General features: G+C 35.3%; 1 protein-coding gene across 1 annotated transcript; it reads left to right on the top strand.

The window, feature by feature from the left end:
• The first annotated feature begins 12,056 nt into the window (after positions 1–12,056).
• Positions 12,057–18,420, top strand: LOC121745018 (LRR receptor-like serine/threonine-protein kinase ERECTA). Its single transcript, XM_042138766.1, has 28 exons — positions 12,057–12,365; positions 12,504–12,859; positions 13,227–13,365; positions 13,540–13,611; positions 13,696–13,767; positions 13,868–13,939; positions 14,016–14,087; positions 14,166–14,237; positions 14,326–14,397; positions 14,480–14,551; positions 14,632–14,700; positions 14,780–14,851; positions 14,925–14,996; positions 15,067–15,138; positions 15,225–15,296; positions 15,369–15,440; positions 15,516–15,587; positions 15,678–15,749; positions 15,820–15,891; positions 15,957–16,028; positions 16,113–16,184; positions 16,280–16,348; positions 16,428–16,499; positions 16,593–16,666; positions 16,757–16,885; positions 16,970–17,317; positions 17,393–17,763; positions 17,829–18,420. Exons 2-28 carry the CDS (start codon positions 12,778–12,780, stop codon positions 18,189–18,191), a joined length of 2,940 nt encoding a protein of 979 aa, XP_041994700.1. The 5' UTR covers positions 12,057–12,365; positions 12,504–12,777; the 3' UTR covers positions 18,192–18,420.
• The last annotated feature ends 249 nt before the right edge of the window (positions 18,421–18,669 follow it).

The following is an 18,669-nucleotide window of genomic DNA, read 5'->3' as shown; positions in this document are numbered from 1 at the left end:
TTCGGAATATGGACAAAAACCGAACACCCAAAGACTCGTGGTTCAAGGTTAAGGGATGATGGAATAGTGGTTTGTTCTGATAAGATATCAAGAGGGGTTTTAAAGTTTAAGATTTTAGTGGGTAAGCGGTTTAGAAGATAGACGGCTGTAGCGATTGCTTCTGGCCAGAAGGAATGTGGGACTTTGGATTCAATCAGAAAAGCTCGGGTAACCTCAAGTATGTATCTGATTTTGCGTTCGGCCACCCCATTTTGTTCTGGAGTGTGTGGACATGTGGTTTGGTGGACTAAGCCCCTTTCAGTAAAGAAGGTTTGCATTTTGGTATTGACAAACTCCCCCCCATTATCAGACCGAAGGATTTGGATATTGTGTTTGTACTGCGTTTGTACTAAGGCATAGAATTGAGTAAACTTATCAAAAACTTCAGATTTAGCTTTTAAAAAATAAAACCAAGTCATACGTGTATAATCATCGACAAACAACAAGAAATAACGGAGACCCAAACCCCCAGTAATAGGTGCAGGACCCCACACATCGGAATGAATTAATGAGAAAGGAGTTTTAACACGAGTATTATTCAACTTAAATGAATCTCTGTGGCTTTTGGCCAAAAAAAATGTCTCACAATTAAATGAAAAAGATGGACTTATTTGAGGATAAAGTAAGCGAAGGTATCCGATAGATGGGTGCCCTAACCGGCGATGCCAAAGCCATGCCTGTTTATCAGTCAGTCCGTGAGACAGCAACGCAGTACTCTGTTGGGCTGCCTCATCCACATAGTACAGTCCGTGTCGTTCAGTGCCACGCCCAACTGTCATCCCCGTTTGGGTATCCTGTAATAAGCAAAAACGAGGTTGCATTAGCAATTTGCAGTTGAGTTCCTTAGTCGTATGACTTACTGACAACAATTTATGAGATAGCGTTGGGACAAATAGACAATTCGAAAGGCGAAGGGTTGAAGAAATATTTATAGTGCCCGCCCCTTGAACTGGTGCTAAATCCCCACTGGCTGTTTGCACAAAGGTTTTCCTTGACGGGGAAATATTCAAAAAATCTGAAATATCAAAGGACATTGTATCTGTTGCACCACAATCAAAAATCCAATTATAATCCTTTTCCCCAAATTTTGATATAGAGGAATTAGCCAAGGCTCGAAAAGAATTATGACAAATCACTGTGGGGTGTATCTCAAAAATTTTGGGGATTTGTGGATAATTTTTGGAACTGTCAGGGTCACTTTGAAAAATTTGTGAACTGCTGGGGAGGCTGGTAATATTTTTTGAAAAATGGGGTAAGGTGGGAGGTTTAATAGGACTTGGGGGGTCTTTTTGCAAAGCCCCCCCTTTACCTTCACTCCAACTCGTCGTCTCCCTTTCCTGGTGAACCCTAGCCGCAGAAATTGTTGCCACCGCCGCCTTCTCCTCCTCCCTTCGTTCACTACTGCGATTTCCAGTAGCCGAGGTTCCGATGCCACCCGCCGTACCTCCGGTGTAGGCGGCTCGGTCCCCTAGAGCTGCCGCTGCCGATGCCCTTCCTCCGCCACGACTCGCCGCTCTCTGTTGTCGGGCTTTCTTCATCTCCTCCCACCACTCCGGATAGCCGTGGAGAAGAAAACAATTGTCTTTGGTATGTTTTCTTCCTCCACAGTGGTTACACACCAATCGATTTTTGTCTTCTTCACCTTTGCGGTTGGCGGAGGTAGCCGGATATCTGGACGAGGACGGAGGTGGAGGTTGGCTGGCCCTATTTCGGTCGAAGACGACCAGTCCAGCTCCGATTCCAGAGCCTGACTGCTCTCTGTTTTCCGGCGGCTTCAGTATGCGTTCGTTGCCGGCTTCACGTCTCACCATCGCGTACATCTCGCGAGGGGTTGGTAAGGGGTCTTTGTTGATGATTTCTTTCTTGATGGTTTCAAATCTTTCATCGAGTGCGGTAAGAAATTGGTATACTCTCATCCTCTGGGTTTTCCGATTATCCTTCTCGATTGATGGAGGGTGGTCGATTGTACTTGGATCCCGGGCGTCTATGGAGATCCATAGATCCTGAAACTTGTTCCATAGTGCCTCTAAAGTCATTCCGCCTTGTTTGATTGTCATACATTGCCTGTGCAGGTCATATACTTGAAACGGGTCTCTGCCGCTTCCATACGTAATTGCCAATCCTTCCCAAAGGTCATGGGCAGTTTCGTATTGAGAGACTTCGTTTACGAGGTCGATCTCGATGTTATTTATAATCCAATTGAAAACAGAGTGATCTCTCTGTTCCCATCTCGGATAATTTGGATCGCCGGTCGGTGGGGGATCTGAAACTCCTATTATGTGAGAAGTGAGACCCTTACTACCGATGGCCTTCCTCATCAATTTCGCCCAAAGAGGGTAGTTTTCCCCGTTAAGCTTTGTCTTAACGGTGACATCGCCCAAGGACTCCGGCTGGTTTGAAGGGGGTTTCGAATTCTGCCCTGATGCATTGAGGGTGAATCTCATGAACTCGGCAAACTGTGCCGCGAATTCTGCTGTAAAGTTTGGTGGGTTATTTTTTGGTGAATCTGAGTTTGAACTCTCATCGTCTGACATCTTGTTTGCTTATGGGATAAGGACAGAAGGTCGGGAAAGGGATCGTTTGGGACGGTGATGAACTCTCTCTGAGTCCCCACCCTAATAACCTGCTCTGATACCATCTTGAAGATGGTAATCGAGAGAGATAAAGGCCAAAGGGTTAAACATGAGAGATATTTGCAGAGAACAATTTATAAGCTCTCTTATTTCTGAGTATTTGTGTGTATTTCAACGTTGTACAATGACTCCTTTTATAGGAGAGAGATACATGTATTTTTGGTAATGAAATCAATCTACCCAAGGTAATACCCCTAATTTGTGTAATTCCTACTAATTGATATATTATTATTATATTCCATGAATAGAAGATACTAGGGTTTGACATTATTCTCTCTTACTTTACTCTCTCTACACTTAGTTTTTTATTATCATTTTTTAAAATAAATGCAAAAAATGAAATGTGATGAATTTTCAAGGACGGAGGGAGTATACTACTTCAACTCTAACATTAATCTGTATTCTCAAGCAATGGAATTGAAAGGCGTGTGACAACCATATGACGAAGGATGCTCCAAATTTATGATTTATTTTTACACAATACTACACATTCATACCATATAGGAGTAGTATGTAATGATGGGTCGGATACAAGATTTTTTATCATATGTATGTATTAATATTAAGAATTTAAGCACATTTGCTAAATAAAATTGATAATGCCAAAGTTGGGCACGTGGTGGGCCACTCTAGGAATTGGACTATTTCCGGATTTGGCTAAGTAGATTGGGCTCTACCCAAGCCCATTATCATACAAATGTCGTTTTCTCAATATCAATTATCAAAACATTAATACTATTACTACTCACTAATATAAATTAAAATATAAATAAAAAAAAAGTGGAGTAAAATGTATAAAAAATGAAAAATAAGAAGAAATAATTGGTAAGTCCACTCACTTTATCTGAGCAAGTTGAAATGAAGAGGAAGTGCTGTGTTTCGAGATTTTGAGTGTTTCTTGGAGCAAGGGAACAAGGCTGAAATTGACCTTCGATTTGACATTTCAATTATTATCCGATACTAGAGTAATGGCAAAACTGATCTTAAACATATGCTCATTTATGATTTTGGTTTTATACTGCCTTTTGAATTTTTGCGTCCTGAACATTTCAACTCGGATCATAATTGGTCCTACACTAACAATTCCGTCAATTTTTAAACGGTTTTAACCCGATTTTGATGGCTTTAACAGTCCCATTCGGGTTAAAACCGTTTAAAAAGTGACGGAATTGTCAGTCTTGGACCAATTGTGATCCGAGTTGAAATGTTTATGATAAAAAAATTCAAAAGATAAAGTATAAGATAAAAATCATAAAATTGACATATGTTCAGGATCAATTTTGACCCTTACTCCAGATATTAATTAGTAGTAGTGCTAGTGATTAAAATTCAAATTACTACAACTGCTCAAGTAAAACAAATTAAATTGAACTAATTCATTGTCAAATAGGAGTAATTTATAGTACTGCATGACATAATTATTAAATTACTCCAGAACATATTTGTTTGTTACTCCGTATGATTCAATAGTAAAACTAAAATATTTGATGAATTATACTATTATAATATCACACTTCGTAATTTATTATAGAATTCAACTACAGTACTATGTGTATAAATATAAATTTGAAATAAAAAACAAAACCAATGTGTATATAAACTACTACGATGATTAAAAATATAAAAATAATAAAAAATGGAGTAATAAAAACTTAAAGAATATCACCACACAAGTGTGTATTTTCACTTGTATTTTTTATAAGTATAAGAGATCAATAATCCTAGTTGTATTTGATTTTTAAAGTGAGTTGATATTATACATGTAATAGCTTCTACTAGCATTTACTAAGCACTGCTTCCTCTGTCCCACAATAAGAATCTCGTTTTGTTATTTCGGTCTGTCCCACAATAAAAATCTTATTTCACTTTTACTATAAATAATAAGTAGGTCACACATTCCACCAATTTATTTCACTCACATTTTATTATGAAACTGATGTATATAATGGGATTCATATTCTACTAGATTATTCAACCATTTTTTTACATTTCTTAAAAATAATGTAATAACTAAATAGTAATCTCTTATCGCAAAATGTAGGGTGTAATTATTTTCTTGGAAAAAAAAGCAAAACGACAATTTACTTTCTAACAAAGTAAAAAATGGGTCAAGTGGTCTTATCCCAAAAAATGTATACATTCATTTCAACATGCATGATTTTTAGACCTACATGAATTAAGTAAAATAGTATTAATTAGGTTCTTAATCTCTCACTGACCTTGATTATGAATAATAGTGACAACTTCCGTTTGTTGTTTACAAGATTTTTTGTATTCATTCCCTTTTTATCTTGATTTGTTGTGTTAAGATGTGTAGTTGAAAGAACCACACCAAATCTAACATGAGTACTTTATACATTAGATTTCGTCATTCACTCAAATTTAGAGACGATCTCTGCAAAGATTACAACAAATCTAGTATTCTCAGGCATTTTTTACTTTATCAATTGATTCCAAAAATATTGCCAATTATATCACCAACGACAACCTAGCCCATCTTTCTGGAAATGTCCATTACTCCCACGTTTCACATTAAAAAAGCTTATAGTTATAACTGATAATTATTTCCACACAAATCGAAAAAGGGTAGTTAGCCTGGATTAAAGATTGAGTTTATTATTCTTTTACATATATTGCCTTTTTCATTCATTGGATAGTTTAAGTGTACGTATAGTAATTGAAAATATACTATAAATTAGTATATTCTCATTTAGATAAATGTAAAAACTAAAAAGCATACCTCGGAAAATTATAAATATAATATACTCATAATAAACAATTTACTACTCCCTTTATTTACAATTTAAAAATTCATTTTGTTATTTTGAAACCGCATTTAAAAACTAATTTACTTTTTTTTCCACTTTTATTATAAAAAGCTCAATATTACTAGCTTTTTTACTCATAATTTATTATAAAAGGAGTATCAAAAATGAAAATTACATTTCATTATATTTTAGTATAAAATCAAATAATTTTTTAAATATTACGAGTTAAAATGGTTTTTCTATTACATAATCAAACAATTTTTTAAACGTCATGAGTTAAAATGGTTTATACATGATGCATTAAATAAAAAGAATACAGTATTTTGTAAATAATTGGTCGTCATCACTCATAAGACCATCTCCAATCATACACCAAAACTCATTTTTTGTGTAGACAATTTCTCCAACCATACACTAAACCCAAACTCATATTTGGGTTTTTCAATGGAATAACATCATATTTGGTGTTACTGCAAAATTTTTGTGAGACAAATACCCAAAAATGGTATAAATTTTAAATATGGTGTAAATGATTGGAGTAAAACTACTTTTGGGTGTAACATATACTCAAAAATGAGTTTGAGTTTGACGTAAATGGTTGGAGATGACCTAATTGACACTTTAATTACTACTTTTAATTATAATAAGAGTCCTATTTTTATTAAAAAAATTTGCCGTTCATATATGAGTCATATTTCACTTTGATTGTAAGTTACATATTTCATCAATTTATGCCACACACCAAGGACAGAGTCAGGAAATTATTGTCGAAGGGGCAAAAATATAAACATTCAAAATTTTCTTTAAAGAAGCTCTAATTTTTGTTTGTCGACAGCTATAAACCCTTAGTTTTTTTTTTCTGGATGTTCTATTATCTAAGGAAAAGGAAAACATTTTTTCCATCTTTTCTATTTTCTAGGATTCTGACTGTATGGTATCTTATTAAATGGGGCAATTATATTTTTTATATTATAAAATATGGAGGGGCAATTTAGTACTTAATTAATAAATTAATATAATTTGCTATACAAATCTATATGTATGTGACAAATTGAGGTTGGACATTTGCATCTTCTCATTATGAATTGGATTCGTCCATGTCACGCACATTCTATTATAAAACTAATAATATTATATAAGTATGACTTATATTATGCTAACTTATTCAACTTATTTTTTTAGAATTTTTGAAAATCACACCTAAACTAAATAGAACTCTTATTATGAGATGGACGAGGGAATAAGAGTATCCACAATAAGGGAGTCGCGGCTCCCTATAGTTGGGGAAAGGGCGCGGCAAGGGGGGGGGGGCGGCGGCATGGGCGCGCCCTGGCCGAGGCTCTTGGGCGCGAGCCACGGCACCCTATTGTGGTGGCCGAGAGCCGCGGCTCCGCCCAAGTTGCGATTTTGTATTTTTTAAAATATTTTCGAAAATTTTCTATTAATACCTCATTCCACACATTTTCACATCCCACACATTTTACACCCTAATTTTCATTCTCTACAATTTTTATAGTCTCAAAATGCAAGGTGGAGATGCTGATTACCCCGGCTATGGAGAATCGGGATAATTTTGATTAAATTATGCATTTTTTTAAATTATTATAGTCCGATAATTTTTAGTTAAATTAAAATATATCAATAATTAAAAAATAATTATTTTGTGGCTTGGGCTTGTCCACTATCAGTGTGGACAAGTTTTTTTGTGGCCATGACCAAGTTTTTTGGCTTTGGACAAGTTTTTATGGCTTGGGCATGAGCTCCACCCTATTGTGGACACCCTAATAAATATGGTTATCAATGTCAAATAGTCACATAATTCGATTAGTAATACTCCCCCCGTCTCCATATAATATGCATTTTGGGGTCGACATGAGTTTTAATGTAAAATTGGTAAAGGAAGAGAGAGGTAGAGAGAAAAAGTAAATAAAATATTGTTAGTGGAGAATGAGTCACACCTCATTAGAGAGAAAAGACTTTCCAAAAGTAGAAAGTGCATATTTTTGTGGGACGGACTAAAAAGGAAATAATGCATATTCTTGAAGGACGAATGGGGTATAATTTAATACTAGTTAGTAGAGACTAATAAATTACTAATATATTCTATATTAAAGTAGTACTCTCCGTCCTATTGAAGATGATCCACTGACTTTTTGTTTAGTCCCAATCAAATTGCTTCATTATTAAAATTAAAAATAATTTTTATCTATACTTTAATCCTTTCTCTTATTTTAAACACACAAAATAAAGATACATAAAAATCTCCTATCAAGTAGGAAGGGGTCATCTTCCACTTAACAAATGCTTGTTAGATGAAAAAAAAAGATAGTTTTGGGATATATAGTGGGCTGTGATCAATTTATATTTTTTAGCCTAATTGAGAATTGAAATGCATTATCAGCTACTCATTTTTATTAAATAAGTGGTCTAGGATTTGCCACATGAAAATATTTTTAGATTAATTAATTATGAAAGGGCAGAATGGTAATTTCATGGTACATTTTATTCAATAAATACTTTTTTTTTAAAATTTAATTTTTTTAAATTTTAAATTTTTTGTTGTCATCTACATATACAATTCATGTCAACTACACACATATAATGTTAACTATGTGTATAATTTAGGTCAACTACGTATACAATTCATGTCAACTATTCACATATGATGTCAACTACATATACAATTCATGTCAGTTATACACATATAATGTCAACTATAAGTTGTTGACATTTGATGTGCAGGCTATTGACATTTGATGTGTATGCTATTGACGATAATACCCCGAGTTAACATAATCTATTTGTCGTTGACATTTTGAAAATGCTGTGGATAGTGGCTAAAAATAATCTCAATTATCAATTAAGCTAAAAAATATTGAAATAATATATATATATATATAGTCGTAGTGACAAACTTTATTAGAGATGAAGGCCCCACAAACTTTGGATTAATTATTAACGGTGTCTGAATGGGGGATGTGATGAATGGACAGGTGGGCTTCCCGAGTTATGCATTTGTAGCTTTCAGTTTGACGGCGAAAATATATTAAAGTTTTGGGGCCTTAGAGAGATTTCTCCATTCTTGGAGATCCTCCCTACAATTTTCCGGACCCGACAACTTTATAATGGGCAAGATGATAGAACGATTTTTATCCATATAATTGACTGCTTGATATTAGTTGTCCAGGTAATTAATATATATGGAGTATATTTATGGACGATGCATGCATTACAGTAATTTGCAGTGGGTTTCGGAATTGAATATTGGAAACAACATTATTTTCAAAAAATTAAAATATAATACTACTACTACTTCTACTTAAATCCTATTATGGTAATGCCATAATGTCAAAATTCATTTTCCATTAAAGAATTCGAGTCCTCAATTACTACTTACATACGGTTTCAAAAAATAACTATATGGCATCATCAAATCCTTTACATTTAGTGTGGAATTAATTTGTACAGATAACTAATTTCAAGTCATAACAACTACTTTCATATTATCTTCTTCTTAAGTTTGCTTGTAAATATATACTGAGTACTGTATAAGGTAGGTATATATGTAACAATAATTGGACTGTTGCAATATTTAATACAAAAGTCTCTCTTTTGTTGATTTTGTAAAACCATAATCTCAGACTATGTATATTCATTTTTCCATGCAACATTTCTATACATACAAATTAATGCCATATTTGATGCCTACTATTTAAGGTTTGCCTATCTAGGGTTTGGGATGCTCTACTTTGCAAAATGTCACAGGCAGAGGATCCCATCCATGCGTTCTAGTCCATAATTTTCAATGCTATAATTAAAGTTGCCATATCAAAGATAATAGATCTGATGCATATTGTATCTACATCAACTATTTTAAATATACCACCAATACCAAAAAGTGTACTTATTATTAGTGTCTCAACTAAAATTAGAGGACACAAATAGAAACCTCCTAAAAAATAAAATAAAATAAAATAAAGTTAATTTTTCTTTATTTTGTGTCCTAAATTGTTGTTTTTTTTTAAAAAAATTCAACGCGTAATTGCGTCTCAATTGTTTGTGTTCTTAAAAGATAAGTTTTTTATAATATATAAATATTACTGTTATTGATTAAAAATGCTAGCATACAAATCCAATATCATATTGCCGATATTTTCTATGTATAGTTTGAGCGGTCGTTTTGATTATACTTCCACTGATCTATATATTTGATGGATTACAAAAACGAATTAATTAAGAATTTGTTTCTTATTCTAAGTAACATTATTACTCCTTCCGTCCCACTTTAGGAGTCCCGGTCACTTTTGTGCACTCGTTTTATAAAAATGATAATAAATAGTTAAAGTGAAGAGGGTGTTAGTATGCCTTGAATTTGTTTCCTAATTAGGATTTGATTATGTTTCCTAATTGGAATATGATCTCATGTGTGCCTATTTATATGGGAGTAGAACACATAATTCTGTAATTTGAAATATGTAGCCATAATATGAAAACACTCTGAATAAAATCTCTTCTTCGTTTTCTGCCTGTTGACGTAGCCAACAACGTTGGTGAACCACGTAAATATGTGTCCTTTTTATGTTCTGTTTGTCTAGATTACACAATTGCTCTATTGTCACAACATAGGGAATAATGTAAGAGAGAGAATAATAAAAGACAATACTCCTCTCTACATTATTCTCTCTCACTTTAATTTTTTTCTCCACTCTAATTATTTATTATCATTTAATAAAAACGACTGCGAAAAAGAAACACCTCAAGTAATGTGAGATAAAGGGAGTATATCATTCGTCCATGAAAAAAAATCATTCATCCATGAAATAGAATAGCTTCAAATAACCTGTTAGTATGTTGTAAAAAATAGTATCATAAAATTCAGGCTCATAATATCCAGTTATAAATTGAACTAAACTTTCATAATATTACACTTGCATGCTGTTATTTTTTGTTTTTTCAAATATGTGGTCAGTTTTAAAATTTCATATAATATCCGGTGCGTAGTCAACTAATTGCACTACGATATTTTTCTTAAATTATGTACTCCGTATGTCCAGTACTCATGTTCTTATACTTACTACTATCTTTAAATATGTAAGAATTAATCACAGAATATAACAAAGCAGGAGTACAAAAGTACAATTCATATATGTCATATATTTAATTTGTTATGATGCATATATTTTTATCTAGATCATGCAAAATAACAAATAAAACCTCTCTCTCTCAATATACAATGTTGTATAAATTATTATCACATAATCACATTCCCGTTATAAGGTCACAAGAGCATCCACATCCATGCTCTTCCGCACAAGCATGGATGTGGGTCTGGATCCACATTTATTCATTTTTTACTCTCTGTTTTTTTAAGAGCACAACACCAACATTCATACTCTTCCGCAAGAGCATGCTCAAGGGTCACACCATTCTATTATTCAATTTAAATACTTCAATTACTAAAAACATTTTCACAATATTAAAATGCATTAAAAATACCCAAAATACTATTACAATATGGTAACAAACTAAAAATAGAGAGTACTGATTTTGCTTTGCAGCGTTTTTTTATGTTTCAATTTAATTAAAATGGATTGTCATATGGTAATATAGTGTTACAATAAAGATGTTGTCATATTAATACATCACTAATATTCAACATATTTTCTTAATATTTGCTGTTATATTTTCAAGTAGAAAAATACTAGTATAATGGGGTTGGGGTTGGTACAAATTAGAACTAAAGTGGCAACTTTTGTTGGAATTAAAATTAAAGTGGAAATATTGCCAATGCATCAAACATCAGGGACAGCACTGCAAATCAGTAAAAACTCATATGTGCACAGTGCGTAGATTATTTTATTTCGATACCAAAGCACTGTTAGTATTTTTCAGACTACCAATGGCAAGCTTCTATTACAATTCTTATTTCCAAAATTTTCCATCAATAAAACAGCGATCAATTCGATGGAGTATTTGTTTTTACTCAACAAGCATGTTTGCAAAAATAGAACCAATTCATTCGAGATTAATTTGAATTCGGGCTACAGTTGGTTTAAATTTCAGGTTAAAAAAATGTGACACACAAATTTCCAAAGCAATTAACTCTTTTATGGTTAATTACATTCCACGGCCATATGAAATAAATTCTTATTACAACCAAGTAGCATAATAGTGAAAATTTTAAAATTATCTTTATAGTAGGAGCACTAGTTTATTCTTGCACATACGATAATCACCAATTATTATTGAAGAATATATTCAGGAGAAACGAGTAAGAACTTAAATTAGATAGAAATATCCAAATTCAAGGCATGGGGTTTTATTCAAATTGACCAAAAAACTGCAGTTACAATATGAGAAAATGGGCATGAGGTGAAAAAGATTGCACAAACATAACAAGAAAAGCAAACAAAATTCACTCATTCAAAACTTTTACCAAGAAATATATAAATGGGAAATGGACAAAATGGAGAAGTAAAAGGACTGAAATTATTAGGAGCTGCCTGGCTATATGTGCATTGATATATACTTTTCACACATATAGAAATAATGGTTTTAAGAGAAGAAAAAGAGTTAATTGTCAACTGAGGCAATGAAGAAAGCTTTGCCAGCTTCAGCTCTCCTCCCTGCATAGATGGGGACTTGATATGAATTTGAAAATTTTAAAAATAAATAAAGATTCGCTTTTTATTATAGAGATACAAAAGGGTCTATGTAATTTTACTATGGTGGAGTGAAAGCTGAGTGAGGCTGAAGTGTTTTGAAAAAGATTTAATTCTGAGTTGTGGGTACCTTTTAGATTCTACTTGCTTGTATGTATTGTGAAGGGGAGAGAGAGAGATGGATGGGAGTGTGTGTATTGGGGTGTGAGAGAGAGGTGTAATGAATTGATGCAGCAGGTCTAGTACCAGAAACTTGGCAGAAGGTTTTTTGACCTTTTCTCTCTTGAAAATAATTCACGATTCCTCTTTCCATTCGCATCTTTCGCTCACTCTTTCTCTCTCCTCATTTACTTACATGCACTATTTATCTTTCTCTCTCACCCCACTCTCTCTCTCTGCAGGGCTCTCTGGCAATAGGATGTGATAGAACATTACAAAAGCCAGAGCCTGCTCTTTCTTTCCATTGCACATTTTTCAAAGTAATTATATCCTGTTCATCATCTTCCTCCTTTACTCTCTCACTTTCATTCATGTCGGTGAATGCAAGACTTCATCTTTCTTCCTAACTTATCCCTTTAAGTTTAAGAATAATACCATTTGTCACTTTCTGTCAAATAAAATCTTGTCTTTGAGGTTCAGATAGGCTCTAATTCTTCTATCTATGAGAACTGCCCTATGGCTACTTCTTGCAAACTATTTGTTCTCGGATTTGTGGTGATGTTGCTGAGCTTTGCTTCTGTGGAGTGTGATGCTGACGGTGAGTGTTTGAAAACTTGTGTCATCATTTTTGGTTTATTTTAGAGCATTGGGGTTTAGTATTTTATTCATTTTATTACTGTCTAACTTTATGTAACAAAGTTCGTTATTGTTATGTTCACCCTTATTTTATAATCATGTCATAGTCTCACCTTAAACCTTGTGTTTTTCTTTGTCATTATTAACTTATGACTACACAAATTCCTGTTACATCATTTAACCTTCGACTGTGTGACACTTTTTTTTAGAACTTTTTTTTACTTTTTTTTTTAAATTTATAATGTTGAAGCACACAGTGTCATTCTTTCCCCACCCTCTTTGATATTTTGTGGCTTAATTAATTAATATTTTTTAATTTTGTGATTTAGGTATTGTTTTGCTGGAGATAAAGAAATCATTCAGAGATGTTGATAATGTGTTGTATGACTGGACTGACACTCCATCTTCAGACTATTGCGTCTGGAGAGGAATTGACTGTGATAATGTCACCTTCAATGTGGTTGCACTGTGAGTTTCTAAACATTCTCTCTTTTATTTTTCAAATTTAAATCCCATTGTTTGGCAATTTGTTGTTGTATAGTACTCCTAGTATTTTGAGATTTCAATTTTATCATTCTTGAAATTTCTTGTAATGATTTGTTATTACGCCTTTAATGAGCTCATCCTATATATGTATTGCAGTAATCTTTCAGACTTGAACCTTGATGGAGAAATTTCACCTGCTATAGGGAAGCTAAAGAGCCTAGTTTCAATGTAAATTTACTACAGTAGTATTTTGTTTCCAATTTGAATTAAGTTTCTAGCAATCTAATTATATTATTTTGCATCTCAAACTAGTGACTTGAGGGGGAATCGTCTTTCTGGTCAAATCCCGGATGAGATTGGGGATTGCTCTGCTCTACAGAGCTTGTAAGTTCATATTTTTATCCATGTAATTTAAGGTATAGTATGTGCTAAAATGCTGTGGAAAATCTGAAGTATTGAATGATCTTGATTGCATTACTGTCAGGGACTTATCCTTCAATGAGCTATTTGGTGATATTCCCTTCTCAATTTCAAAGCTGAAGCAACTTGAGACTTTGTAAGTCGAATTGAATTGCAATTATTTGATTTGCTTCATCTAATTTATCTTCTTCATAATGTGTTTTACATGACAGGATTCTAAAAAATAACCAGCTAATTGGTCCAATCCCTTCAACACTCTCACAGATTCCTAATTTGAAAATTTTGTGGGTATTTTATATCCTGACTCATTTCTACTATTATACTGATAGATTTGTGATGAAGTGCTTCATTTCATGCTCTAGGGACTTGGCTCAGAATAGGTTGAGTGGAGAGATACCTAGATTGCTGTACTGGAATGAGGTTCTTCAATACCTGTGAGTTTATTTCTCTCAAATTTGGCTTTGGTTGCTCCCGGTTGGGTGAAGACTCGTTGTTTTATTTCCTTTTTGGTTTTTGGTTCAGGGGGCTGAGGGGTAACAACCTCCAAGGTTCACTCTCTCCAGATATGTGCCAGCTATCCGGCTTGTGGTATTTGTAAGTTGGCCATCCTTGCATAAAGCTCTTGGCACGTTTTGAAGACTTTATCTGAGCAGTTTATGTATCTGTTATGTGGCAGTGATGTTAGAAATAATAGCTTGAGTGGTCCGATTCCTGAAAACATCGGCAACTGCACTTCGTTCCAGGTTTTGTATGTATCTGAGTGGCAGCATATTTGGTTTATGGTACAAGTTTGCTGTTGTTAAGTTGACAAATGTTTTTTGATGCTAGGGATTTGTCGTATAACAATTTAACGGGCGACATTCCATTCAATATTGGATTTCTACAAGTTGCTACCTTGTAAGTGTTAGGTTTTGTGGGTGCTTTTATTTATACTGCTTTTAGTTTAATACTACCAAATAAATCCTTGTGTTTGTAGGTCCTTGCAGAATAACCATTTCTCTGGGCAGATTCCATCAGTTATTGGTCTTATGCAGGCATTAGCAGTGCTGTAAGTAGCTTCACCTATTACTTTGCTTTTCTTGACATTTGAATTTGAATTACACATATATCTGTTGTTTCAGAGACCTAAGCTTTAACATGCTGAGTGGAACGATCCCTCCAATTCTTGGAAATTTAACCTACACCGAGAAACTGTAAGTAATTCAAGTCTTGAAAGAAAGCTCCGTAGAAAATTATGTAATGTTTGGTGATCATCTGGAACAGGTATCTTCATGCAAACAAGTTAAGTGGATCAATTCCCTCCGAGCTTGGAAATATGACAAAGCTTCACTATTTGTAAGGATGTGTCTTTTTCTCATAATAATAGTGATAGTGATAGGATCTCTGTTTGGCAGTCATTGACTCTTGTTTGTTTTGTTAAGGGAATTGAATGATAATCAGCTAACAGGGTGTATTCCGCCAGAACTTGGGAAGCTTACAGACTTATTTGATCTGTAAGTTGTTGGTTCATAGAGTCATCCATCTTGTACCACCAACCTTTGCAGAATTTGACCTCCTACTTGCAGAAATATAGCTAATAATCATTTGGAGGGGCCGATACCAGATAATCTTAGCTCCTGCACAAACCTTAACAACCTGTGAGAATCTAATCACGAATCTCGGTCATTGCATTAGAATTAGATCCATAGGTCTCAAGTTTTACATTCTGACAGAAACGTGCATGGAAACAAATTGAACGGAACTGTTCCCTTGGCATTTCAAAAGCTTGAAAGCATGACTTATTTGTGAGTTTACTCCATACTTTGACTTGATCATCTCGATGTTCATTTGTACATAAATGAATTCTGAAATTCACTCTTTAATTTGATGGTTAGGAACCTATCCTCCAACAATCTCAGAGGCCCCATTCCCATTGAGTTGTCTCGTATTGGCAATCTGGACACGCTGTAAGTGCTCATTCAACTGCTCAATCAGCTGTTAAGCTCCTAACATCATTTCTTTGATTGATTGGGACAGAGACCTCTCCAATAATAACATCAGCGGCGATATGCCCTCCTCTCTTGGCGACCTGGAACATCTCTTGAAACTGTGAGTCCTCATTTTTTCTCTGCACAACTTCATGCACAACTTAAATATTATTTGCCTTGTTGTAGAAATTTAAGCAACAATGCTCTGACGGGCTACATTCCGGCTGAATTTGGCAATTTGAGAAGCATTATGGAGATGTAAGGAAATGTGACTACTAGTTTATAACTTTCAAAACGTCCTAATGGAGTATCATATATCTCTCTTTTTAAATTGTTGTGCAGAGATCTTTCACATAATTACCTTTCTGGCCAAATTCCCGATGAGCTTAGCCAGCTTCAAAATCTCTTCATGCTGTAAGACCTGTGTGTGTGCATGTGTGTGCTTGCGTCATCTTTCTTTATTCTTATTATTAGTAGAAATGTCCTTTTTAATCACGGATTGTTTGTAGGAAACTGGAATACAACAATATATCGGGTGATGTGATGTCGCTTGCCAACTGCCTCAGTCTTACCGTGCTGTTGGTTCACAGTCAAAGCCATGTTTAACTCATAACACGTGTAATGCAGTTTCTGTGCCTTATGCTTTCATTGTTACAGGAACATTTCATACAACGATCTTGTTGGATTTATTCCCACAGCAAAGAACTTCTCAAGGTTTCCACCTGAGAGGTTGGATATTCCTCTTTAGTTTTCTTCATAGTCATTAGTTAGTTCTCTATTTCGGTTGTAAAACTCTCCTCCTCACCTTTATCATGTTTTCAGTTTTGTAGGCAATCCGGGACTCTGTGGCTATTGGCTCAGCTCAAACTGCCGTGCACCTCGACCCACTGAGCGAGGTGAGGGCATGGCATCCCAAGGAAACCATGATCCGATGACTTATGTTACTTACTAATGGGCTAATATTATCATCCCATTTTGCTTTGCAGTCTCGATTTCTAAAGCAGCTATACTTGGAATAGCTCTTGGAGCCATGGTGATTCTTCTGATAATCTTGATTGCAGCTTGTCGTCCCCACCATCCGAAGAGTTTCACAGTTGGGCCTCTCGATAAGCCAGGTTCGCCATATTGTGTTTCGATATCATCATATATTTGCTTTGACTATAATTACATTCTCATAGAGAAATTCGTCTCGTGTATAGTTAACTACTCATCTCCAAAGCTTGTTATCCTTCACATGAACATGGCTCTTCACGTGTACGAAGACATAATGAGGATGACGGAGAATTTAAGCGAGAAATATGTTATAGGATATGGTGCGTCGAGCACCGTGTACAAGTGTGTACTCAAGAACTGCAGGCCTGTGGCTGTGAAGAAACTATACTCTCACTACCCCCAGTGTTTGAAAGAATTTGAGACCGAGCTAAACACGGTAGGGAGCATCAAGCATCGCAATCTCGTTAGTCTTCAAGGATACTCGCTGTCCCCTTCCGGATACCTTCTGTTCTATGACTACATGGAAAACGGAAGCCTCTGGGACGTCCTTCACGGTAAGCTCTGCGGGATTGGATCATGATCTATGTGTAGACGTGTCCAAATGTTGATGAAAAAATGCAATGTTGCAGGGACTGCAAAGAAGAAGAAACTTGGGTGGAACACCCGTCTTCGCATAGCACTAGGCACTGCACAGGGGCTAGCGTATCTTCACCACGACTGTAGCCCTCGGATCATCCACAGGGATGTGAAGTCGTCCAACATTTTACTGGACAAGGACTACGAAGTTCATCTGACGGATTTTGGCATTGCCAAGAGCCTATGCACATCCAAGACTCACACTTCGACGTTCTTGATGGGAACTATTGGTTACATTGATCCTGAATATGCTCGGACTAACCGTCTGACTGAGAAGTCGGATGTGTACAGCTATGGAATTGTGCTTCTTGAGCTGCTTACCGGATGGAAAGCTGTGGACAACGAGTCCAATCTCCACCAAGTGGTGAGTTTTTGTTGAGGTTTACTAGAAATAAAGGATTTCATATGTTAAAATGAATTTGTTATCAGATTCTGGAAAAGGCAGCAAACAACTCAGTGATGGAAACTGTGGAGCCGGAGATATCGGAGACGTGCTCAGATCTGGGGGATGTGAAGAAAGTGTTTCAGCTGGCTCTGTTGTGCACGAAGAGACAGGCCGCGGATAGGCCAACGATGCATGAGGTGGTTCGTGTGCTGGGGAGCCTGGTGCCCCCTCCTGCGGATGCTAATAAGGTGACAGCAGCGGTCCCGTGTGGGAAAGGCAGCGAGTGCTATAAGGACGAGTATGCAAATGTGAAGACTCCTCACTTGATAAACTGCCCTTCCATGAGCACATCCGATGCCCAACTATTCCTAGAATTTGGGCAGGTGATTTCTCAGAACAACGTCTGAACAAGAATGTAGAAAAAACACACTTAGTGGCGGCAGCAGCAGTTGAGTTGTAATTAAGATCTGTCTGCTTAATTAATTTAATCTCCTAGCAAAACCTCTAGCTTGAAATACTATCAAATTGTTCAGCTTATTTGGTGGGAAATACACTATCAATTAATTATTGTAGTAGTGGTATTTTTGGGATATTGGGTATGTTATGTATTAAAGGGACCACTCTTATTTCTGTGTCTCTTTCTTGGGCTCACACTCTTAGGCAGGCAGATGGGGGGGTAGAAGTGCATAATAATTGTTGTGGACCTCTTATCTTGACAGAAGAGGTGTGTTGCAGTTGTGGGCTATGCCTTGTTTAATTTTCTGAAATAGGGCCCCCCTCCATCCTTCTTCTACAACAATACATTCTTACAGCACTACACTGTTATGGCTCAATGCTAGTTTGGTTAGTACACCACTTTTTTTTTCAAAGATCCAATCATGATGG

The sequence above is a fragment of the Salvia splendens genome, chromosome 8, assembly GCF_004379255.2.
Source record: "Salvia splendens isolate huo1 chromosome 8, SspV2, whole genome shotgun sequence".
Classification (NCBI taxonomy): domain Eukaryota; kingdom Viridiplantae; phylum Streptophyta; class Magnoliopsida; order Lamiales; family Lamiaceae; genus Salvia; species Salvia splendens.
This window is presented reverse-complemented; position numbering and strand designations above follow the sequence as displayed.

What these genes read in the sequence shown, in the direction of transcription:
- LOC121745018 (XM_042138766.1), top strand. Translation starts at nt 12,778, where the DNA reads ATGGCTACTTCTTGCAAACTATTTGTTCTCGGATTTGTGGTGATGTTG. An exon ending in TGCACTTCGTTCCAGGTTTT is followed by an intron (nt 14,552 to 14,631) that starts GTATGTATCTGA and finishes TTTTGATGCTAG; the next exon opens with GGATTTGTCGTATAACAATT. An exon ending in TTGAGAAGCATTATGGAGAT is followed by an intron (nt 16,029 to 16,112) that starts GTAAGGAAATGT and finishes ATTGTTGTGCAG; the next exon opens with AGATCTTTCACATAATTACC.